Here is a 26,259-nt window from a genome sequence, read left to right on the forward strand (position 1 = left end):
TTACTTGTGAACCTATTTCTGGGTTCCCTAAACGAAGTAGACTCTGCAAAGAAAAAGCTATGAAAATGAAAAAGGGGGCTGCATCATCACCATCAAGTACTCAAAGATCTCTTCTCCAAAGTTTGGCAAATGCACCATTTAAAGGCAAGGGGGCCCGATGGTAACAGAAAATGGCACTGGAGTAATTAAGAAAGACTATTCAAGGGACAATTAAAGTCCTGCTCAACCCCCCAACCAGTAGTAATCAGTCAACAAGACGCAAGGAACATGCCGGACCAACTTTCCATTAAAGGTGCAAGTTTCCTGAAAGGCCTTCAAAACATTTTACTTGTCCACAGTGGAAAGAGAGGTTATGCAACTGAGTTTTATTGCAAAAAAGCAACAACAAAAAACTGTCAAAAGAGAAGGAGTGGGGTGTGCACAGAAAATGATCTGGCAACAATGTCTTCCGGATTATCCGTAAAAATAAGTGATTGAACAAATGATGGCGATTCCAGCCTTTAACTCAGACGGCCTGGAAGCATCACACAGTCACTCCAATATCTTTTACGCTTCTCTTTATAATGTTGTACAACTTGGCAGAATTAACCATGATGCATAAGACCTCTTCAGGCTGTCCCCATCACCGTGAGTTGGGTGGTGACTGCCTGCAGTAGGGAAGCAGGTTTCGTTTTTTTAGGGGACGCGGGTGGTGCTGTGGGTTAAACCACAGAGCCTAGGACTTGCCGATCAGAAGTTTGGCGGTTCGAATCCCCGCGACGGGGTGAGCTCCCGTTGCTCGGTCCCAGCTCCTGCCAACCTAGCAGTTCGAAAGCACATCAAAGTGCAAGTAGATAAATAGGTACCATTCCGGCGGGGAGGTAAACAGCGTTTCCGTGCGCTGTCCTGGTTCGCCAGAAGCGGCTTAGTCATGCTGGCCACATGACCCAGAAGCTGTATGCCGCCTTCCTCGGCCAATAAAGCGAGATGAGCAACCCCAGAGTCGGCCACGACTGGACCTAGTGGGCAGGGGTCCCTTTACCTTTACCTTACTGATGCATTTTATAACCCTGATTTTCTGCTCACTTGGCTCCCTGCTGCAGATGGCCACCTTCCAACTTGTGGAAGGAAACAAATGGGATAGGGATGGGCGCATGCTCCTCCCGCTTCCTCCTCCACAAAACATTAGTATAGTTGTTGTTTTTGGTTCTTCTGCAAGGAAAAGAACCGACGAGGTCAGTGATTTTTCCTACCTATCACTCTGACATCACGGGTGATGCGAAGCCCACTACGACTAATGAAACATTCCCAGGTCCCTTGGTCCTCCTGAGTTTTAAGGTCCTTTATCTGCAACCTCCGATCTTTATTTTGTAGAGTCCATCGCGCTTTTTTATTTGTTATTTTTGACTTGTTGGGGCCAAACCACTCAACCTGGGTAGACATGTCCGAGGAAGACAGTTCCAGTTGTGTAGTGTCACCCTCCAGGAGGTATCCCTCTGAAGGTCCTTTTACTATGAAGGGGGGAGAAAGCCTTATTAGGTTAATTGTTTTTAGGGCTCTTCCCTGTCCTTCTCCCCAAGCAAGTGCAGGAAGATGGGACAGGGAAAAAGGAGTTGACATTAAACTTTTATTCTTTCTCCATATCACATCACTCACCGCTCCACAAGTTAAGATTAGTAGTTTTTATTTTCCCATGTGCTTCACATGTATACTGTCCTTCCTTTCCATATCTCATAGTTAAAGAGTAATCTCCTTTATCTGCATTCTTTAACGAGTATGTTGCTGATGAGGAGGAGGAACCTTTGAAAGAAGTGGAGTCACAGAGAGTTAAAGCTTTTCATCAGAGAGCAAAGGTTCTGCCTTCCCTCTTTTAAACGCATAATGAATGGTACAACTGGATTTTTACCTCTTAAAAGATGTCCACGCTGATATTTAATTATTTCTTCTGATTTATATTTCCAGATCACTGGAGCGCTTGGGTTAACTACACCAACTTGGCAAGGAAGGGTAACTTCTTGCCCATAAGTAGCATCTATGTAATGCTCTTCACTCACATGAAGCATCACACCTGAAAGATACACAGGCTCAAAAAACACAAAAACAAAACCACATGGAAAAGCAAAAACAGGTCAACAGAATTCTCCCCTCCGCGCTGAATTCTGGGGTTTCCCGGCCCAAAGCTTACAATCTGAACACCACCTTTGGACTTTATAGCACCTTCATTTTCGTATATGCTTGCATTTGTGTTCTCTTTTTCTTAATACCTTTTATTTAAGTGTTTCTTTATGTCCCTCAAGTGTCACTGGAAAATGCATCAATTTGGATTTAATACTGAGAATTTGATCAACCCCCAGAATAAATAGGAGTACAAAGGACTGCCACAGTAATTCTAATTTCTGCAGGAGCTCTTACGTCTAGTTTTAAACCAAAGGATTGACCAGATTTGCGGCCAGCATGAAAACTTGCTTTTGAGTGCTGAAGTCAGCGTTACAGTAGATCAACGACTGTCAACCATATGGGTCACCCCAAGTCTCTGGAACCACAACAAAGAGAAGGCAGCCTTCTGTGAGCAGGAGATATTGATCCCAGCAATCCGGTGCAATATAGTAAAAGGGTGTGCAGGTCTTTTTTTAGTAACAATGTACAGTAACAATAAGAACACAGTATGGGCCATGGCAAGGGGGGAAATGGGTCATATGGAAATGGATCCTATGTGGACCAACACAGCTAGCTAGCTTGCTTTGCTTTTTCAGCTTTCATTATATTTCTAGTCAAAGCAAAACATCTGTGTTGGTGACTCTGGCACTATGTGTGCCTGCTGAAGAGAACTTACCCAGGTGAAGGACAAAGGAAACAAGAATGCATCTCAAGATCATATCCATCGGTAGAGCTTTGCGTACTGCAGACTCGGTCTTCTGTCTAAGGGATCCTAGCAGGGAAAGGTCAGAAATCTTGTAGAAGAAGAAGAAGAGTTTGGATTTGATATCCCCTAAGGAGTCTCAAAGCGGCTAACAATCTCCTTTTCCCTTCCTCCCCCACAACAAACACTCTGTGAGGTGAGTGAGGCTGAGAGACTTGGGAGAAGTGTGACTGGTCCAAGGTCACCCAGCAGCTGCATGTGGAGGAGCGGGGAAGCGAACCCGGTTCACCAGATTACGAGTCCACTGCTCTTAACCACTACACCACACTGGCTCTCCTGATTGTATCAGTGAAGTCAGCAGTGGTTTCTTCCCTGAATATATCATACATAATATATAGACAGAAAATAGTCAACTGATTGATAATATGGCCTGGTGTGCAGTTAGTCATTTGGAAGCTGGTCCTCTCTATCAGGTAGTCATTATGGGTGATGTGTGGCTGCCACTGATATCTGTTCAGCAAAGTGACTAGGGTGGTGCAACTGGTGTCCCAACACCAGCTGCAAGATTGTGGTGGAGGTGCAAGATTTGCTGCCACCAACAGAATAAATTATAATTTAAATATAATTTTCATATTTATTTCATTATGGGGGGGAAACCCAGAATTACCCACATGTAATTAATAAAACCATTCCAAATAGTGAAACTAGACAGAGGGCCTTCTCGGTAGTGGCGCCCGCCCTGTGGAACGCCCTCCCATCAGATGTCAAGGAAATAAGACACCTGAAGACAGCCCTATTTAGGGAAGTTTTTAATATTTAATGTGGTATTGTTTTTAACACTCGATTGGGAGACGCCCAGAGTGGCTGGGGGAACTCAGCCAGATGGGTGGGGTATAAATTATTATTATTATTAATCCCATTTGGGTAATTTTGATTTTTGATAGTGAAATAAATATGAATGGAATCTTTAAATGTATGAAATTTGTTCACGGTTCTAATGGGACCCCTTTTTTGCTTCCTATTGTTCTAAATTATCATCCCTACGCTTCACTGGACCACAGATGCAAGGAATGGTTGTGAGACTCTGTTGCCTTGCTGCCATATTTCATATTGAGGGCTATTTTGTCTTATTTTTAAAAACCAAGATACTCGGAAAATGAACTGATCAGATTGTGTATAGTGGAACAGTCTTGCTCATCCTCCCAAAACTCCTCGATAAGCTAATAGTAAATTATTACTGAGAAAATGTGGACCTGATCCAGAGGCCTTTTGGCTGCCAAAATCCAACTTAAGCATTGCAATATTAAAGCGTAGCTCTAAAATCTGCTTTCAGAAGAGAACCTGGATGCCATTACTTTATCCAGTTGTTCCAATACATTCCCCACCTTAAAATCATACCATGGGGAAGAGAAATACTTAGCAGAGCTAACTTCTTTTTCTTTGCCAAGCACTTACAGCCCTGTATTTTCAGACTATGAAATCTAATTTTCTGGAAGGGAGATTTAAGAAAATCCCTAGAGATCAGCACTTTTGCATATGCAGCAACCCCTGGGTAGAGGACACAACACAAAATATAAGGTAAACTGTATATGTAATACCTAGGCAAAAATATTTAGAGAAATATTTAGCATTAGCCACATGGTGAGCTGGTTGTCTGCAATCTGTAGCAGGTGACATTGAGCGGAGGAAGGCGCTCCCCTGAGCTAGAGTCATAGAATAATAAAAATGTAGAGTTGGAAGGGACCCGAGGGTCATCTAGTCCATCCCCCTGCAATACAGGAATCATTTACCCAACATGTGGCTCGAACTCACAACCCTGAGATTAAGAGTCTAATGCCCTACCCACCGAGCTATCCTACAAATAAATTAAATTCCACAAACAACCTCCTCCGCCCCATCTAAAAAAAAGAGAAAACTAACTTTTACAGTAACTTGCTTTTTAAATTTCTGATTTGGCACTACTTGGTTACTTTAAAACAGATACAGCGGTACCTCAGGTTACAAACACTTTGGGTTACAGACTCCGCTCACCTGGAAGTAGTACCTTGGGTTAAGAACTTTACCTCAGGATGAGAACAGAAATCATGCGGCGGCAGCAGGAAGCCCCATTAGCTAAAGTGGTACCTCAGGTTAAGAACGATTTCAGGTTAAGAACGGACCTCTGGAACGAATTAAGTTCGTAACCAGAGATACCACTGTATAAAAGGTAAAGGGACCCCTGACCATTAGGTCCAGTCGTGACCGACTCTGGGGTTGCAGCTCTCATCTCGTTTTACTGGCCAAGGGAGCCGGTGTACAGCTTCCGGGTCATGTGGCCAGCATGACTAAGCCACTTCTGGCAAACCAGAGCAGCGCACGGAAACGCTGTTTACCTTCCCACCGGAGCGGTACCTATTTATCTACTTGCATTGGTGTGCTTTCAAACTGCTAGGTTGGCAGGAGCAGGGACTGAACAATGGGAGCTCACCCCATCGCGGGGATTTGAACCACCGACCTAGGCTCGAATCCCCGTGACGGGGTGAGCTCCCGTTGTTCAGTCCCTGCTCCTGCCCAACCTAGCAGTTCAAAAGCACGTCAAAGTGCAAGTAGATAAATAGGTACTGCTCCGGCAGGAAGGTAAATGGCGTTTCCATGCGCTGCTCTGGTTTGCCAGAAGCGGCTTAGTCATGCTGGCCACATGACCCGGAAGCTGTATGCCGGCTCCCTTGGCCAGTAAAGCGAGATGAGCGCTGCAACCCTAGAGTCGGTCACAACTGGACCTAATGGTCAGGGGTCCCTTTACCTTTATGTAGGTGCAGTAATAGGAAACTATGCAACCTTGAAGTCACAGAGCTCAATCATGTTGAATTGCTGATGAGTGTTAAGATCTCAGCAAGACAGACCATACGAAACTTCCTTAGTTGGATAAATAACTTATCATCCTGAAAATTTAGAATAGGTCTTCCTGCCCTTCATCCTTTGTCCAGATAGTAAAATTGCCTTCGAATGATACTCTGCTGCATGGCAGGCTGTGCCAACAGTCTCTTTGAAAGGTGAAGGTTAGCTTTTAAAAGCTTATTTTGATTTTCCTTGAGTATAGCGTAAAAGTTTGGCACATTTCCCCAGAGGAAGTATTAATCTACCTATGCACAATTTTGAAAGTTCAATATGTGAGAAACCAGCATGGGTGAGGAATAAAACATGAACGGTGTTGAAAAAGAAAGTCACATGTACTTTGTATGTATTTCCCCCCTATGAGGAAATGCTGCCACATAAGGAGATTTTTAGTTCAGAAAACAGGTAGAGGACATGGCAAGAGATTATGCATGGGTGGAGAAGGGGAATAGAGAAAACTGTTTTCCCCCTCTCCCATAATACTATCACCATCTAATGAAGCTGGATGTTGGAAGTTTCTGGACAGAGAAAAGGAAGTACTTCTATATACAGCATGTTACACTATGGAATTCACTCTCACAAGAGTCAATAATAGCCTTCAATGTGGGCAGCTTTAAAAGAGGATTAGACAAATTCCTGGAGGATAAGACTATCAATGACTACTAGCCACGCTGGATATGTTCTGTCCCCACTGTTGGAAGCACATTTCCAAACACAATTCAAAGGGTTGGGTCTGACCTTTAAAGCCCTAAATGGCCTCAGCCCTGTATATCTGAAGGAACGTCTCCATCCCCATCTTCAGCTCGGACACTGAGATCCAGCTCTGAGGGCCTTCTGGCGGTTCCCTCACTGCGAGAAGTGAGAGACGTGAGATTACAGGGAACCACGCAGAGGACCTTCTTGGTAGTTGCACCCATAGGGAAGTTTTTAATGTTTGATTTTTTACTGTGCTTAATGTTTTTAATTTGTTGGAAGCTGTCCAGAGTGACTGGGGCAACCCAGCCAGATGGGCGTCAAACAAACAAACAAACAAACAAACACAGCAGTAAGCCTCTGAATACCTGTTGTTGGGAAGCACAAGCGAGAAGAGCGCTGTTGCACTCAGGTCCGGTTTGCAGGCTTCCCATCAGCATGTTGTTGACCACTGTGAGAAGAGAATGTTGGACCAGATGGGTCTTTGGTATCATCCAACAGGGCTTTTGTCAAATCAAAATACAGTGGCACCTCAGGTTAAGTACTTAATTCGTTCCGGAGGTCTGTTCTTAACCTGAAACTGTTCTTAACCTGAAGCACCACTTTAGCTAATGGTGCCTCCTGCTGCCGCCACGCCATCTGAGCACAATTTCTATTCTCATCCTGAAGCAAAATGTTAAGTTGTGGGTGAACATATCGGACGACACAACGATTCTTCAAACAGCTCCTGTTTATTCACAGCCAGAACAGAACTGAACTGAAGGGTTCAGCCAGCCTGCTCATATAGAGCTCCACTAGAACGCAACAGTAACCATTTTCTATAACTATCCAATCACTGAATGTCACTTTCAATCCCTTATTTGCATATGTGGACCTGAGTGAAAGCTATCTACAGTATCCCCCTGCTGGCCCAGGGTGAGAACTTCAGTACATAACACCAAGTTCTTAACCCGAGGTAATATTTCTGGGTTTGCGGAGTCTGTAACCTGAAGCGTCTGTAACCTGAAGCGTCTGTAACCCGAGGTACCACTGTAATGGAAAGGAGGTACAAGAGTTTATCTCAAAGCTGTCTAGTTCCCTGCATGAGAACTGGGAGCATAATCAAGGCTAATGGTACTGCTGTTTTTGCTGAAACAAACTGGAACCCAGGTCAGTGGATCACAGGAGAGGCTTGTTGCCGTTTTGGCTCAGAGCCTATGCTACCTGAAGGATGTTCTCTGAGTAACGCTTTAAATGCTCTGGTAGAGTGATTGGTTTGGGGTCACATATACAATGTGCTGGTCACAGTCAAAGAATTTAGTAGCTTCCTCGGAACACAAGGCAGATTGATGTAAAGAAGGTGAATGCTGAGAAGCTGAGCTGTGGTCTCTGGAGGAGCTACCATGGTGAAGTGGTTGCAAGAGGTTGCATCAGGTAGATGTGACAGCAGATGCAGTAGTACTGATGCTGCAGTCATAGGATATATTAACTGGGACCACAGTTGGAGAGACGGCCAGAGGTGGCCACAATATGGTGGGTGGTTGTGATGAAGCCAACATTGACAGTGTAGGATGCTAAGGTGGGGTCAACAATGTCACAAAGAAAATGACAAAGGTTACTGCCAATAGGTTACTATCCTATCTAGTGGTTGAGGTAGGGGTATCCTGTCTGGATAAATCAGAAAGGTGAACTCACTAAGGAGTATCCAGTGTACATGTACGTGTGTGTGTGAATGAGAGACAGAGAAACCCCACCTGTCTGTTAATCTAAACGAATTAAGGTGGGTTTTTTTTTGTCCTGAATCCTAAGGATAGTATTTGATATAAAAGGACAAAAGGGACATATATCTTGGTGTGCCTTCCTGACAGGAGAAACATCCTGAGTTTTGTTGTTGCTGTTTAGTCGTTTAGTCGTGTCCGACTCTTCGTGACCCCATGGACCAGAGCACGCCAGGCACTCCTGTCTTCCACTGCCTCCCACAGTTTGGTCAAACTCATGCTGGTAGCTTCGAGAACACTATCCAACCATCTCGTCCTCTGTCATCCCCTTCTCCTTGTGCCCTCCATTTTTTCCCAAAATCAGGGAAATTTTCCAGGAAGTCTTCTCTTCTCATGAGGTGGCCAAAGTATTGGAGCCTCAGCTTCAGGATCTGTCCTTCCAGTGAGCACTCAGGGCTGATTTCCTTCAGAATGGAGAGGTTTGATCTTCTTGCAGTCCATGGGACTCTCAAGAGTCTACTCCAACTCCTCCTGAGTTTTAGGAGAAGTCAAGCCTACCATCGCAAGTTATCTCCCTCTAACATGGAACCCAGAATCTAGCCAGCATAGTAATGCTGCCAGAGGTTGCACATGAACACTAAATGAAAGGCACATGAAACCAAGATAAAAACCTCTGGAGCACAGACTCTGATTGAGACAGCAGCACTGGCATCAACCTTGACTAAGCAGTGGTGTTAGTGAAGGGTCCAAGAAAGGAACTGGGATAAATAGTATCATTGGGTGGAGTAGAGGAACAGTCCTTTTCATGCCTCTTCCCCAGAGCTTAGGCTCCGCTGAGACTGATGCAGAATGCCTGTGTGTGTGTGGTGGGATCTTATACTTTTAAAGTTATTTAGAAGCTCACTTGGCGGCTAGTTTGGCACATATAGTTGGTGGCACTGAACCTTCAGAAGCCACATGGGCAGTGAGGTTTAAATCCAAGGCGGTGTTGGGCTCTGATGAAACTGAAGCTGGTCTCGCAATGGAATGACAGGACAGGCTGTACAGCTTCTTCAGAGCCTGTTTCATACAACAACGCCTGGAGAGGAGAAGAGCAATTTCCACGGGGTTGCTTGGTATATCACTGACAGCAGGGACAAGGCTCTATGCTGTGCTCCTCTCTCCTAAGCAGAGAAGCCAAAGCATGACCTATAAAGCCGCAGGTAGGCAACCTGCTTTTTATTTTGTGGAGAAATACAATACAGGACTCTTAACCGCTCCTTTGTGTGTGCTAGGGTTACATAAACAAGGTCTTTTGTCATGTGTTTGTGTGCTCATGCACAACCCTTCCTCTGTTTTTCTCAGCCCGCCCCCATGGCCTTGTGGTTTTCTTCTTGCTCTGCTCTTGTTTGCGGCTGAGGTTTTTGTTCAGGAACCTGCTGAGAAATGATAAGAGGCTCTGCTTGCGGGGCTCTTTCTGCGGGTTTCTGTTTCTTCCACACCAGCCTCCAGGACGAAAACAAGATATGTGCCATTTCCAGACCGCAACATTAATCTGAAGCCTGGAGCCCAGTAGACCTTACGGCCAAAATAAGATGAGGCCTGGGAGATCCTTGGTCATATCTCCTGACATTTTCAATTCTACCTAGAGGCAACTGCCAGGGACTTCAACAGTGTGGAGGAACTAAGCAAGGCACACAGGTGACATGTGTGCCTGTTGCACCTGCTGCCCAGGTGTTAACTGCTGGTGGACAACTGTGAGGCTCCTGATTCCCTTCTTAGCATTCATTATCTTTAAACCAGACTTGGGTGAGGCAGCCCTTCAGCTAGATCAGCCTTCAGCAACCTGGCTTAGGACATCAACTCCCATCAGCCTCAGCCAACATAGCTCGGGGTGGGGAGGCAACAGGTTGAGGAAGGCTGATCATCAATCATTTGCTACATTGGCTCCCAGTACGTTTCCGAGCACAATTCCAAGTGTTGGTGCTGACCTTGAAAGCCCTAAACGGCCTCGGTCCTGTATACCTGAAGGAGCGTCTCCACCCCCATCGTTCTGCCCATCGTTTCCTGCGTGTGAGGGGAGCACCCTGTTGCAACAGTTCAATAAAGATCAGGCTTACGAGCTGCTTTGCTTCTCAATATTCTCTGGTTGGCCTCTGTTATTTTCTCTGACCGATGGAGAACCTACAAAGGCCTCTATAAGGGCTCTTGTGTTCCCCATAAGGGAATAAGGGCAGATTTTTGTTTATTACACATGTCAGCTGAGCAGCCCCGGACTATCAGAAGTGGATGCCATTGTCTTCGAGACAGACGGATGCCAACAACAGTCACCAAAGCAAACAAAACTAATACTGGCCACTGTGTGCAAAAAAGGTAAAGGGACCTCTGACCATTAGGTCCAGTCATGACCGACTCTGGGGTTGCGGCGCTCATCTCGCTTTATTGGCCGAGGGAGCCGGCATACAGCTTCTGGGTCATGTGGCCAGCAGGACTAAGCTGCTTCTGCCGAACCAGAGCAGCGCACGGAAATGCCGTTTACCTTCCTGCCGGAACGGTACCCATTTATCTACTTGCACTTTGACGTGCTTTCGAATTGCTAGGTTGGCAGGAGCAGGGACTGAGCAACGGGAGCTCACCCTGTCGCAGGGATTCGAACCGCTGACCTTCTGATCAGCAAATCCTAGGCTCTGTGGTTTAACCCACAGCACCACCCGCATCCCTGGCCCCTGTGTGTACTCTGTTTCTATTCCACATCAACCCATTCCACGTTAAAATTCACATGCGACAGAAACAAGGAGGAAAGAAGTTCAGAAAAATGTGTTGTCTTGTGGGAATGTCTCATACTGATAATATGGCAAGACGTTAAGCATCCCTATATTTCTCTTTCCCTTTGTGCTCTGTCCACTATAATTGAAGTGGCTTAAAGTTGCCTTCCCCAGCCAGATGTTTCAAACGACAACTCCCATCATAAGCCTCAGCCAGCATGTGCTGATGGGAATTGTAGTTCAAAACATCTGTAGGGTACTAGGTTGAGGAAGGCAGCTTTAAAGGCTACAGTTTCTGTTATGTACTGAAGTTCTCACCCTGGGCCAGGAGGGGGATACTGTAGATAGTTATGCAAATGAAGGATCGAAAGTGACGTTCAGTGATTGGATAGTTTTAGAAAGTTGCTACAGTTACGTTGTACTGGAGCTCTATATAAGCAGGCTGGCTGAGCTCTTCAGTTTAGTTCTGTTCTGGCCTCTGAATAAACCAGAGCTGTTTGAGGAATCGCTGAGTCGTCTGATATGTTCACCCACAACTTAACAGTTTCTATTATATATCTATTGCATTTTATAAATGTTGCAAACTGCTTTTGGATTGCAGCCAAAATGTGGGATGTAATTAAATCAATACCTGCCCCCCCAAAAAAAAAATTCACTGGAAAAATAAGTCATCCAAGAACTGTGGGAAAATCTGTTAATGCCAATAAAACCCACATCATTATCTGACTGTTAAACAGACTGTGAGTGTGTTAAAGTACTGATGACTTTACGAAGTCAACAGAAATGAAAAAAATAATAATGAAAAATTACAGTGATAATGAAACTTGTTGTTGATGTCCTATACATTTCCATAAGATAGAGATCTTGATTTTTAATATGCAAGTTTCCATTGTAATTTGAATGCTGAAGTGATCAAGTTTTTCTCTTTGACATCTTCCTAACCTTTACGTATTTACTGACATTAGTTCTCCAAGTCTTTGCCACCAAAAGCAATACTACAACCAAAGTGCAAGTAGATAAATAGGTACCGCTCCGGCGGGAAGGTAAACGGCGTTTCCGTGCGCTGCTCTGGTTCGCCAGAAGCGGCTTAGTCATGCTGGCCACATGACCCAGAAGCTGTTCGCTGGCTCCCTCGGCCAATAAAGTGAGATAAAGTGGCTCCTAGAAGCTGCTAGCATGCTAGAGTGGCCACACCCCAGGAATGGCTTCAACTGGCCGGCTAAACCAGCAGAGGGTAGGTGAGTGAGTTAAGGAGACTTCCCCTGCATAGGTTTCAACTCTCTGGGGCCCTGGGTGCCTGAGCACCCACAAAATTTCCCAAGAAGGGGCCAGGCACCCCTGTAAATTTTGGTGCCAGGGCCACACACACTGCATTTAGGGAAGCTTTTCATGTTTGGTGCATTACTGTATTTTAATATTTTGTTGGAAGCCGCCCAGAGTGGCTGGGGAAGCCCAGCCAGATGGGTGGTGTTATGGCTATCGGTGTGGTTGCTCGAGGGCGATCAGGCAAGGTCCCTCACTGGTCTTTTCAAAGGCTTTATTATTGGTGCAAAACATTTACAATGCAGAAGGCCTCTATTCCATGTCTTGCTCAGTCACTAGCAGAATCTGAGAGTGGGCGGTCCTTAAACTTTCCCCAGCAGAGTAGTGTCTTGACCCCCAGCCGACGCCTCACCTCTCTGCGCGAAAGCCTACTGTGCAAGGAAGGCTTGGGTAAAGGGGGACCTCCCTCCTCCCCGCTTTGCTCAGGAACGGTGTCCTGGCACCGCCTTGCATCCTCCGAGCCCTGCAGCTCTTCCCCACTAGAGGCGTGGCTTCCTTCCTCCGCTGAGGAAGTGCTGCTTCCCACGATTTTTGGAGGCTCTCTGTAATCCATCTGCCCTTCCGCCTCTCACCTCTGAGCCGATGGCAGTTCTCTGACAGGTGGGGTATAAATATTATTATTATTATTATTATTATTATTATTATTATTATTATTATTATTATGCATGGCACCCACTGTCCCGGGCCCCCACAGTTGTGGGGCCAAGTTAACACTCCTGTTCCTCCCCTGCATGTGAAGATTGGCTCCCATACGAGACCAATAGTCAATCCAATGGTCAAGAAGCGTGTGGTTTCTGCATGTGCTGTAGAGGGAAGTGAGGGGCAGGTGGGGCTTGCCCACCTGGGAAGGTAGCCCATCTAGACAGAGGAAAACTGTGAACCCAAATCTCTGCTGCCTTGTGGGATATCTTCGAGAGAAGAAAAGGCTAAGGACTGAACCCTACACAAATCCAGAGAGGTGTCCCTAAGGCGGTTGGAAGCGCCTTGTATACCTCCTGGCAACTCCTGCAGCCAAGCTGGTACCAAACATATTGCTCTGCTTTCCTTTGGACCCCATCAGAGAGGCCAAGAGGAGGGTCTGGTCACCTGGGCAGCCCAGGACCTCCAGACACACTGCTTAGGCTTGCACTCCAAGGAGGTCACTTCTGAACCACTAATGCAGTGGTTTGACTTTACCCTGCTGAGGCGCACTCCATTGTCTCTTGAGACAGACGGATGCCAATAAGAACGTTCCTCCCTATAGTGGCCTTGCCAGAGAGGCCCTGCTCCTTATTCTACACTATAGCCAGATAAAGATTGTGAAGCGGAGGAGCAGCCTCTTCTTTGTCGTGGTGCTCACTTTGTAGTATTCAGTCCCCAGGGAGAGCTGTTTGAGGTCTTCGCCAGTGAGGTAAAGTTCTTCCTAAATCAGAAGGATTTTCCTGTGGCTTGACATCTGCAGGCTATTTGGATGGGTGTGGGAGTTAGATGAAGATCAAAAATGTTACCGCTCTCTAGCTTTTAGGCTGCACCAGTTCTCTCATTAGGCAGAGTGAGCCAACGGCCTCAGGCGGCAGATGCTGCAGGGCAGCTGTCCTGGCTGTTTCTTCACAATCCGTGAGCTGTTCCTCTCCGTTGGTGGACAAAAGGCAAAGCCTGTGCTGGAGCCTTTTAGTTGCCTCAGGTGCAATACTGGCAATCCCATCGGCAGTGCTGGAGTACGATTGTGCTGCCCACCCAGTCAGCTTCTGAATGTGGAATGGGAAGGTTGTGCCATCTTGTCCTTTGCCTCAGGTAGCAAAATGTATTGGGCTGGCTCTTGGTTTTAAGTTCTATTGCTTTTCATCTATTGTGCTAGTGTTTTTAAAATGCTTAAGTGTTAATTTTTGTATTTTTAACATTTATATATCCCTTTGGGACACGGGTGGCACTGTGGGTTAAACCACAGAGCCTAGGACTTGCCGATCAGAAGGTCAGCGGTTTGAATCCCCGCGACGGGGTGAGCTCCTGTTGCTCGGTCCCTGCTCCTGCCAACCTAGCAGTTCGAAAGCACCTCAAAGTGCAAGTAGATCAATAGGTACCGCTCCGGTGGGCATGTAAATGGCATTTCTGTGTGCTGCTCTGGTTTGTCAGAAGTGGCTTAGTCATGCTGGCCACATAACCTGGAAGCTGTACGCTGGCTCCCTCGGGCAATAAAGCAAGATGAGCGCCACAACCCCAGAGTCGGTCACGACTGAACCTAATGGTCAGGGGTCCCTTTACCTTTACCTATATCCCTTTACTAGCAAGTGAGACCTGAAACAACAAAATGTTGCTGTGTATCCCTATTCCTAGGACAAGTCCTCCTGTTCAGGGCTCCTGCCAGCCTTGTAGTCCTGCTCAGACCTCACAGGATGTGAAGTTTCAGGTGGAAGGAAAGGGGGAAAAGACACCTCAAACGTCATTTTCATTTACAAAAAGCAGCTGCTGGGTTTTTTGTGTGTGGTGGAGTCAGGACTGTAGTGTAAGGTAGGGACTTGAGCCATTCCTCCCCAGGCTGTTTTCCCACTGATAATCTCCCTCCCAATCTGAGGCTACTATTTGCATCCATTGGTAAAATTTAGGGGGACACAGTATCCCCCCCACCTGCAGGTGTTTTTTGGAAAATAAAAAGACGCAAGATTTCTGTCACAGAACTGCCAATATCATGGCAGTTTGACTCTACGTCAGTGGTTCTCAAAGGATGTGGTAGGAGAGGATAGCAAGTGTGACCAGAAGATTCAATGACAATCAAATAAACATTCGAACATTTCAGTACAGTACAGTATAAAAAAAATGGAGGGGGTGAATGCAACCAGAAACAGTATCCATCCCTCTGTTCAAGAGCATTGGCTGTTCTTATATGCTGTTCTCTATGGCATATTGTTGTGAACAGAGATTTTAAACTCTGACAAATATGAAAGATCAGAAACGAGAAAGGCCTCTTTGTATTGATGAGGAGATGAGAGTTTGTCTCAAACCAAACCTCATATAAATGAAATTTCCTGGCAAAAGCAAGCTCACACCTCTCACTGAGCTTGCATACATACTTAAGGTACATATGCAAGAGGCACGTTTATATTTTGGGAATGATTCAAGTTATTGATGTAACTGCATTCTTTGATGCTTTCTGTATGTCCCATGATTATATTATAAAGTACCATATTTTTCGCCCTATAGGACGCACCGTCCCATAAGGCGCACCTAGTTTTTTGGGGGGGGGAATAAAGGGGGGGGGAATTATTTTTCCCCCAGGCGCGGCGCTGGGGTGGGGGAAGCCTGAGCTTCCCCCGACCTCAGCCCCCAGAACACGCAAATCTCCACAAGCCCAGCCTTCGGCATGCAGGCAACTCTCTGCAAGGCGCAGGAGCCCAGCGCAGGACTCCCGCGCCTTGCAGAGAGCTGCGCGAAGCCTGGAGAGCGAGAGGGATCAGTGCGCACCGACCCCTCTCGCTCTCCAGGCTTCAGCGAAAGCCTGCATTCGCCCCATAGGACGCACACACATTTCCCCTTCATTTTTGGAGGGGGAAAAGTGCGTCCTATGGGGCGAAAAATACGGTAGTTGTCTTTTGTGTTATAAATCAAGGGTTACCAGGAGTTGTTTCCTTTTGTTTTCCAATGTATTTCTTTTCCATAAAAAAAAAACCTGGTGTGGCGCTAGCAATTTTTTATTTTAAAAGTGTGGCCCATGGAACAAAGCTTGAGAACCACTACTCTACACATTCACTCAGAAGTAAGTTTCACTGATCTCAGTGGGATCCAATCCCGCTTCCGAATGACCTGTTTATTCAACATTTGTTCTGAATTGTTTCCACAGAGTTTGTAGCTAACTATACTCCTCCTTCCCCCAGCAGGATGTGACAAGGCCAGAGCAGTACATGCGGGTATGCGATGGAGATACCAAGACGCATCTCTTGGCTGCCATCACATGAGGCCTTTCACTATTTAATTAGTTTTTTCTCAGGCCGTGAGATTGAAAAGCACAGGCAGATGCCCCACGGTAGGCCATTTGTTATTACAAAGCCATTTAGTGGATCTCTTTCCATGAAAAGGTTTCATTTCTCCTTTAATGCTGGTGTGTTGTGGCCAGTTCCCTGATTAACCACCCGCTTGCATCACAGCAGCCGAAGGACCTAGGCTAGCAGACACATATGCCTCTTCGGATTATGATGGCCGAGAAACCTGAACACAGTGAATACATTTCTGTCATGCTGAGAGAAAGCACTGTCTGCACTCACACATCTTACTCACTGAGAAAAAGCCTGAGGCTGGGAATCCTGTTTCTCATAAACCAGAGAGTCCTATAAAAGTTTTTATGTTCCTCTGGAGTGTTGGACAAGCCTACAGTGCTTAGTTCTATGTGTGGTAAAAAACTGAGCCATGAAGGACTGGAGCAGAAATGGAAACGCTTTATTTCTTCACCCTCAATTTTCTCTTGACCCTATTTCGGGCCAGAGATTGAAACATGGTGGGAAATTTGAAGAAAACAAAGCTATTTTTTTTATTAAAAAAAAATCAGGATGATGAGTTAAGTTACATTTATTGCATTTATAAGGATTTCATTACTAGCTTGTTCTCAATAAATTTGAGCTCCTGCTTGTTTCTTTTCTTTCTTTCTTTCTTAGTTTCTTTCTTTCTTTCTTTCTTTCTTTCTTTCTTTCTTTCTTTCTTTCTTTCTATATTTATACAGTCTTGAAGTCTGATATTAGCACTGTCCAATTTATGCATCCACTTGCCACAGTGCTGGCTGTTTATTTTCTAAATTTTTGCCCCTTTCCCCATGTGCAGATTTTATTACGGCATTAGCTTTCATGAATTACACCCCACTGCATCAAATGCATGGTAAGTCTTGCACAGTGCAAACCTCCGCATTCCTACTCAGAAGTAAGCCCTATTGAGGTAGGTGTGCTTAGGACTGAAGTTGGGCAGAGCAATCCTAATGTGAGGAGGGGACTGGAGACAAGAAGCAGCGGATTCATTGCTGTATTTGCATCTGCTGGCCAGGGTGCTTCACTGGAGAATTCCCCACCTCCCCACCCCTGTGCTGGCACCTTGGGAAATCTGAGGAGCTTTAAAGCAATGCAAAGCATCTAGCACTGGCACCCTGTTTGAGGGCTATTAGTTACTGCTCTTGAGAGAAATGCGGTAGTAGCTTCCTACTTGCCAGAGGCTATTTAAGAGGGAACTATGCACCATCCCATCACCGCCTGCCAAATAGAAGGGGAAGAAATGGAGGCAGTGAGAGATTTTACTTTCTTGGGCTCCATGATCACTGCAGATGGTGACAGCAGCCATGAAATCAAAAGACGCCTGCTTCTTGGGAGAAAAGCAATGACAAACCTAGACAGCGTCTCAAAAAGCAGAGGCATCACCTTGCCGACAAAGGTCCGTATAGTTCAAGCTATGGTTTTCCCAGTAGTGATGTATGGAAGTGAGAGCTGAACCATAAAGAAGGCTGATCGCCGAAGAATTGATGCTTTTGAATTCTGGTGCTGGAGACTCCCATGGACTGCAAGAAGAACAAACCTATCCATTCTGAAGGAAATCAGCCCTGAGTGCTCACTGGAAGGACAGATCCTGAAGCTGAGGCTCCAATACTTTGGCCACCTCATGAGAAGAGAAGACTCCCTGGAAAAGACCCTGATGTTGGGAAAGATGGAGGGCACAAGGAGAAGGGGACGACAGAGGACGAGATGGTTGGATAGTGTTCTCTCTCGCCCTGACCTAGCCACTGTGATCCACGCGACGGTCATCTCCAGACTGGATTATTGTAACTCGCTCTACGTGGGGCTGCCCTTGAGACTGACCCAGAAACTCCAGCGGGTGCAGAATGCCGCGGCGAGACTTCTTATGGGGTCTTCGCTGCGAGATCACATTCATCCGATACTATACCAGCTGCACTGGCTCCCGGTGGAGTACAGGATCAGGTTTAAGGTGCTGGTTTTAACCTTTAAAGCCCTATATGGCCTAGGATCCTCGTACCTACGGGACCGCCTCTCCTGGTATATCCCACAGAGGAACTTACGGTCTGCAAATAAAAACATATTGAAGATCCCAGGCCACAGAGAGGTTAGGCTGGCCTCAACTAGAGCCAGGGCCTTCTCGGCTGTGGCTCCAATCTGGTGGAATGCTCTGTCACAAGAGACTAGGGCCCTGCGGGACTTGACATCTTTCCGCAGGGCCTGCAAGACAGAGCTGTTCCACCAAGCCTTTGGTCAGGGCGCAGCCTGACCCCCTCCTCTGGCAATCTGCACAGAATTTTGCTTAATGGTTGCCATCAATTTGATTTTAATTAAGTTTTATAATGAAATGTTTTTAGAACGTTGGATTATTTTGATTGTTGTTAGCCGCCCTGAGCCCAGCCTCGGCTGGGGAGGGTGGGATATAAATAAAATTTATTATTATTATTATTATTATTATTATTCTCGAAGCTACCAGCATGAGTTTGACCAAATTGCGGGAGGCAGTGGAAGATAGGAGTGCCTGGCGTGCTCTGGTCCAGGGGTCACAAAGAGGCAGACACGACTAAACGACTAAACAACAACAACATGCACCACCCTAGCCTTTCAATATGTGTGTGTGTGTTTAGGAATTCAGCCTGCTAGTTTGTCACGTTGTCCATACAAAAACCAAATAGGCACAGCATAATTAAATGCAAATCCGTAACTGAATTATTAAAAGTCAGGTGTGCATAAAGCAATCTTATCACATGAATGTTCCTTAAAAATTGCCTTCCTGCTGCTAATAATAAAAGAGAATGCTTTTCACATGAGCAGCCTAGCTTTACTTGCCAGTTAAAAACCAGAAACTTTTTGCAGATTGGATTAGGGATCAAAAGGAACTAAGGGGGGAAGAAAATCCCAGAGTCTAAACGCTTTATGAATAGAGCAATCAGACAGAGAATAAGGAACAACATCTACTACCTGAGTTCTTCTAAATACAATGCCTCTGAGCATACAGAATGTTCTTGTAATGGCCAAGGGCATTTGCTAAAATCTCCAGAGTAAAAGCATGCCTTTTGATAAAACATTGATATGGCAAAGTCCATCTCCAATTTGATTTATGTACAGCACAGAGTTACGTTATGCGCTTTAGAATCAATATACTTATCTACAAGTAAACATAATGTCCCAATGCATTTTTTATTTTGCCTTAGGTTTTCCCTTTTCTTTTGTCTTGTCTCTTCCTTTGCATTGCATTTCTGTTTTATTATGCTGTTATACCAGCCAACATTTTTCTGATTAAAATAGGGACGCTCCATTCCATAATGATAATTGTGCTATGTATACCCCACACATATTACTGGGTTGCCCCAGCCACTTTGGACAGCTTCCAACATATATAAAAACATAAGAAAACATTTAAGAAAAACCCTTCCCTATACAGGACTGCCTTCAGACTGCTTGGGAGTCGGATAACTCTGCACCCTCCAACATTTCTCCACTGGAAATAGGGACATCCTAAGGAAAAGCGGGACATTCTGGGATCAAATCAGGAACTGGGGCAGCTTCTCTAAATCAGGGATGTCCCTGGAAAATAGGGATACTTGGAGGGTCTGTGCTGTTAACTCCTTGCTTCCACTTTAGAGGCTCAACTAGCAAGACATCACTGAAATATTTGTAAAGCAAAATCCATCTGGACTTAGAAGGGGCTCTATGAGTGATGCAGTATGAAAGCATTTTCAAACATGCTGTCGTATGTCCCTGACATCCTCTGGCTCGGATCAAGCGGGGGCGAGAGGGGATATGTGCCCTAGGCAGCAGGTCGGAAGAAGTGGCAAAATAGCATCCTATGTGGGAGAGGGGGCGGCGGCAGCAGTGCAGACCTTTGTCCCCCTATGGAAAAATGTGTAGATTTGGCACTCGTCAGCCTGTTGTGCTCTTTTTTGTGCGTACATGAATGATGAAAAAGGTTTCCAATAAACCAGAATCCAGATTTAAATTTGATTAAGGTGTATGTGAAAATGATAGCTTTTTAACCATTTAACACATGGTTTATCTCACTTGCTTCTGAAGTTAACTGTAGTATGAGGCAAGGTGAAGCGGCCATTTCTGATATCTTTAAAAGCAGATGAGTCGGAGACTGAAACAATTGATCTACAAGGCAAATTCCACCAAGACGGTCTTATCCCTGATTCATAGTGAGGATAAGTCATGGGTGGAAATGGAACTCCTCTACCTATTCTATAGGGAACTCACATTCTTCCTGAAGAATCTAAAAGTGTCACAAATTTCCAGTCTGTAGTCGTGGCTGGGGCAAACCAGTCAGATGGGCAGCATATAAATAAAATTATTATAAAATTATTAATATTATGCAAAAGGCCCACTGAAATTAACATGCCCTTGCGCATTCTCCCCTCATTTCAATGAAGCATGTTTGTCCTCCATGTCGTATGTCCCTGATAGCCTCTGGATTTTCTGCTTGAGGCACCAACATGTCCTGAATGGATCCTGTGTTCTGGTTAGGGCTGTAGAATTTCAGGTTATTCTCTCACTAGCTGCAAAATATGGTTGGAATCCCTACTGGGAGAAACCTTTGCTTAAAATGGAAGAAAATGTGTGAGTGTGCTAAAGCAGGAAATTCTGTCTTGGCTGATGATGATTAAAGCAATTTTCAAGGCAAGAGGAAACAAATGCCTTGAGAAATTTCAGCCAGACATTTCAGGGACCACGACGCGTTGAGGGGGATTGCATAAAGGCACACACAAAAAGATGATTAGGTGAAATGAGGAATAAAATAGGGAGCAGCTCGGGAAAAGCAAAGCTAGAAAAACGCCGCACAGATTACAAATTACACAGCAGAAGCCAGAGCAAGGATGCGGAGAGAGAGAGACAGTGGCTCTATTCGTAAAAATATTCATTGAACGGGTAGAGAGATGGGGAATCAAGAATGCACCTGATGTCCCTGTTCCCAAACTCTGTGTGTTCACTCAGAGGTACAAATAAAGTTGGTGCATTGGCTCTGTAACCATAATCAGTAACTCTGCTTTTTGCAAAGCCAATTGCACAGAGAGGGCCTTCAGACAGTGGCGTAGCGTGGGGGGTGCAGGGGGGGGCCGGCCTCACCGGGCGCAACATCTGGGGGTTAGGGTTAGGGGGCGCAAATCCACGGGTTAGGGGGCACAAATTACTTGCCTTGCCCCGGGTGCTGACAACCCACGCTACGCCACTGCCTTCAGATGAATGCTTGGAGTGGAAAACGCAAGCACAATCCTCGCACCACCACCGCCTTCGATACCGTTCACAGCGTATGCAAAAAGAACTAAGAAAGGCGAACAGCTTATGTGTTTATAAAGAGAACCTTCAATAAAAAGGTGAACATGAAGCCCCTCAAAGAAGAGAAGCAAAAGGTCAGAGACCTCGTCGACAAGCTAATGCTAGCACCAGTGTGTGTGACATTTGTATCGCTGGAGAGAAAATGGTGTAGTGCATGGGTAGGCAAACTAAGACCCGGGGGCCGGATCCGTACCAATCGCCTTCTAAATCCGGCCCGCAGCGTGTTTTTACATGAGTAAAATGTGTCCTTTTATTTAAAATGCATCTCTGGGTAATTTGTGGGGCATAGGAATTCGTTCATTACCCCCCAAAAAAATATACTCCGGCCCCCCACAAGGTCTGAGCGACGGTGGACCGGCCCCCTGCTGAAGAAGTTTGCTGACCACTGGTGTATTGTCTAAAATGCAGAAGACAACTTATCTTCTATAAGCAAGAGGGAGAATGTTCTTTTTTTACCTCCCTAGAAAATAAACTTGCATAGGGGCGAGTCAGGGATGGGGTGAATGTGTCAGATTATCAAGTCACTTGGCCAAAAATATCCTTCTCCCACTGACTTATTATAGAACTGGTTTATAAAACAGGGAAATTGTGTCCTTACCTCTTTCTTTCTTTCTTTCTTTCTTTCTTTCTTTCTTTCTTTCTTTCTTTCTTTCTTTCTTTCTCTGTATTTCTCTTCTGTTCTTTCTCTCTGAAAGATGAGTTCCTCGCCAGGTGTTAATGCAATGAAGAGCTGAAGGAAGAAGGGGGGAAACCCTCCCTCTTACTCTCAAAATACTGAAAAAAGCCAGTAAAGTTCAGAAAGCCACTCAGCATTTCTGGTTTCTCCATCCCCTCCCTTCCCCTTGCACCGGAAAACAACAAAAAAAGGGGGGGGACCCAGCTGGTTCTGGGTTGGACTTCAGAGACTTTCAAGAGACCCGCAATTGGGGTCATTTGGGGCACTCTGTGGGGATCGAGTTGCTTTTGGTGTTAGTTAGGAAACTACAGGCAGAAGTTATAATGAATCTTTCTAATGGATTTCTAGTTTCTCAGTTTAATTTTCAACGCATGTCGGCTTGCTTTCTCTCTCGGACTGGCCAGAAATCACTGTGAAAGAGTTAAATAATCTATTTCCTCCAACTGACTTCCTTCATCCTCTACACGGTTCTCTTTTCATTTTTGGTAAACTGTCTCCTTCTTGGAAGAAAAGAACTGAAATATGGTGCATACACACACACACACACACACACACACACATATATGGTTGACTATCTGTTTTGTAGAAGTTTCCGTACGTTATTATGTAATATTTGTATTTCTTTGTTTTTCGTTTGTGGTTTTTTTCCCTTTTGATTGCGTATTATTATTTTCTTGTGCAGTTTTACAAGTGTGTGTGTATGTGTTGTAAATAAACTCAATAAAAATAAATAAATAATCTATTTCCTCATGCATCAACAAAAACACGCAGATTCTATTCAAGTAGAGGGGTCTGCTGCATCTGTGAGGGGTGGGCCTCATTTTGTTTCTTTGGTCTTAAAAACTGAGTGCTTTTTCGCAGTGGTGTCCAAACTTTTTTCAAAGAGGGCCAGATTTGATGAAGTGAAGGGCCGTGGGGGCCGACCAAAGGGCCAACCAAAGTTGTTGACATTTTTTAAGGACTGAAGTTGTTCAGCTTTTTTTAGGGTTGGAGTTGTTAAACTTCTTTTAGGGTTGAAGTTGTTGAGGTTTTTTTAGGATTTTACCCCAGGAAATAAATTGCCACAGGGGCTGGTTTAAGCTGACTGGCGGGCCGGATTAGGCCCCCGAAACGGACTTTGGACATGCCTGCATGACTAAGGCCTCAGTGAGAAGACCAAGGAACTTACTTCCCTGAAAACTGCCATTTTTGCCAGTCTTTCAGAGGAGTAATCATGCCTCTTAGAGTAAAGCCAGCGAAGTGTCTTGTAGCACAATAATTTAGCCAACTGAAGAGCCCACTTTGTCAGATACATAATGTTATGTACTGAAGTTCTCACCCTGGGCCAGCAGGGGGATACTGTAGATAGTTATGCAAATGAAGGATCGAAAAGTGACATTCAGTGATTGGATAGCTTTAGAAAATGGCAACAGTTGCATTGTTCTGGAGCTCTATATAAACAGGCTGACTGAGCTCCTCAGCCTAGTTCTGTTCTGGCATCTGAATAAAGAAGAGCTGTTTAAAGAATCGCTGTGTCGTCTGACATGTTCGCCCACAACTTAACACATAAAGTGCCATCAGCAGATACATACACGGACAAGTAGGGCATGTTGTACAAGGGCATGGAGAAAAAAGTTGTAAACAGTCAGGCTAAACCGGCATGGAAGCTAAGAAATAGAACGTGTCTGTATCACTTTTATCATGCGAAACTTAAATGCACACAAGAGACGAAGCATGACCAATAACACATGCTAAGACTATGAGTGCCATTCAACTTTTTATTCAGAGGTGACCTATTGAAATGAATGAACATAAGTTAGGCTCATTAATTTCAATAGGTCCACATTTAAATTCCACCCAAAGTATCTTGGGCCCCGTCTGCACTATAAAGCAGTATCACACCACTTTAAACCGTCATGGCTTCCCCTCAAGAAGAGTAGTTAAGGGAGCTGAGAGATGTTAGGAGACACCTATTTCCCTCACAGAGTTACCATTTCCAGAGTTCCCTACACAGAGGGTTTGACTGCTAAAAACCATTCTGAGAACTGCAGCTCTGTGAGGGAATTGTATCTGGGGAAAGCCATGGCGGTTTAAAGTGGTGTGACACTGCTTTAAATGTATTGTGCGGATGAGGCCTTAATCAGGGTTACAGACATCTAGACTGTTACAGGTTTTGAATTACTGCAGTGTAGTCGGAAAGATTGTGTTTATCACCCGTGACTATGAAAGATCACTCCGTCATTGTACTGTTTACAGTTGGGCTTTGCATGGAAATTTCACAGAATTTCTTACATGTCAAGGCCTTTTGGGCCGCACTGTTTATAGTCTCTTCCCTCCTGCCCCAAATTTTGTGAAGACTGCCATGAAAAGCTGATGCTGCCAGATTATCAAACTGAAAGCATCACCTCAGAGCTTCAAAATTCTCACTTTGAGTGTTCAGATGTCACATACAGGAGGGGGCAGGAGAGTCTTAGTCTCTTCTTGAACTGCCTTGCTTCCTCACAGCAGTACAACAAGCCATTTCACATCAAGAAAATGCCTTGGAGGCCCACAGGCGCCATGTTACTCTGAGGTGTCTCCTTCTTGCTCAACATGCAGCAACCCTAGGCCATGGGTGTCAACGGATGAGGGCGGCACCCTTGGGTGAACCATAAACTCCCGACCCCCAACTTTCATTTTTAAAAAAGACAATGTTTTTAGCATTTGTAGTACCCAACATTTGAGATACAGTCATACCTCGGGTTAAATTTGCTTCAAGTTGAGCGCGTTCGAGTTGCGCTCCGCGGCAACCCGGAAGTAACGGAGCATGTTACTTCCGGGTTTCGCCGCTTGCGCATGCAAAATGACGTCATGCGCATGTGCAGAAGCAGCAAAAAGCATCGTGCGCGTGCGCAGACGTGCTGTCACTAGATACGTTTACCTCTAGATGCGAACGGGGCTCCGGAATGGATCCCATTCATATCTAGAGGTACCACTATAATATGCACAGCCACAATTTTCATTTCTTTTGTGAGAAACTTCAACGGCAGACACATCCCTTGCCCCTCACGTCTAACCTCATTTAAAGGGGTGCAACCTTCCTCTATCCTTTCTCCACCTTTGCTGTCTTCAGACTCTGCCCCCCCCCAAAAAAATCTGCACCTTTTCCATTTTACTTCAAGCTTCCCAGCAGCACTACCAGAGGAGAGAGGGAGATTTAAATCTTCAACGAGCCAAATTACAGCCAAACGTCTTACTGCATTTAATGACTTTCAAAACGATTTAGCAGAAATGCACCTCCCCCTCCCCGCCGCCTCAAGATCACAACCATAGGAGGTAGTAGGAGAGAACCCTTTCTCCCCCTGTCATGGCCCTGGCAAACCCCCCTCTATTGAAAATTGAAATATACTGGGAGTAGAGTGTGGATTTCATGCTCTTTATTCAGCTCATAGCAGCGAGGAATGCAAGTTCCCCCCAAATATCTGCTTTATATACATTATTTACACAATGGGCCGCACGTGATTGGCTAATTCCGGGATTCTCCTGTAGGCCAATCAGGTTGCGGATTCACTTCCACCTGGAGCTGGATTGGGTGGCTCCTGCAGACCAGTCATACTGCTGCATTGTTCTAGGACCAATCAGACTGCTGCATTCTGAATCCTATTGTTCTAGGACCAGTCAGACTGCTGCATTTTGGATCCTATTCAACTCAGTACATAACAAAAGTATAGCTCACATTGACACAAAGGAGATTTCCTCCCAGTGCAAATAGCAGTCTTGTCTCCAATTCAAGCTCTTTCCTGAAGGTTGCTTGTGAATTGAACACTTAAATATTTGCATTCAAGACCACATGAGGCTTCATATCTGGTACAGAAGCCATGAGAATTCTCACCCATGTGCCATGGAAGGCTTTGGGCAGTCACTCCCAACCTTTGGGGTTAGCCCACAGGATCCACAAATAGCGCTCCTCCATTACTCCATTTCACACCTTCTGAATTGATTAATTGGGTTGATCAGGGGGTGTGCTGAAAAAATAAATAAATGTATGTTTATGAACAAATAAAGTTACATTGCATACCTTTTGGAATCAATAGCTTGGATTATTGATCAGTGGGTACAACTGAGGAAATAAACGAAGGATTTTTTGCTGCTTTATTTGGTTTTGGCACACTGGCAAATTTAT

General features: G+C 45.2%; 1 protein-coding gene across 1 annotated transcript in view; it reads right to left on the reverse strand.

The window, feature by feature from the left end:
* The window catches only part of LOC114588021 (T-cell surface glycoprotein CD4-like), a 28,820-nt gene extending 6,344 nt beyond the window's left edge, over positions 1-22,476 (reverse strand). Inside the window, exons 1-5 of the mRNA XM_077921136.1 lie at positions 22,041-22,476; positions 2,813-2,908; positions 1,886-2,047; positions 1,636-1,779; positions 1,233-1,490 (exon numbers count right to left, since the gene is read on the reverse strand). Of these exons, the coding sequence (XP_077777262.1) occupies positions 1,233-1,490; positions 1,636-1,779; positions 1,886-2,047; positions 2,813-2,861 (613 nt within the window). The 5' untranslated portion in view covers positions 2,862-2,908; positions 22,041-22,476. The remainder of the gene's footprint in view (positions 1-1,232; positions 1,491-1,635; positions 1,780-1,885; positions 2,048-2,812; positions 2,909-22,040) is intronic.
* Positions 22,477-26,259: the final 3,783 nt, after the last annotated feature.

This window comes from Podarcis muralis, chromosome 17 (genome assembly GCF_964188315.1).
Source record: "Podarcis muralis chromosome 17, rPodMur119.hap1.1, whole genome shotgun sequence".
Taxonomy (NCBI): Eukaryota; Metazoa; Chordata; class Lepidosauria; order Squamata; family Lacertidae; genus Podarcis; species Podarcis muralis.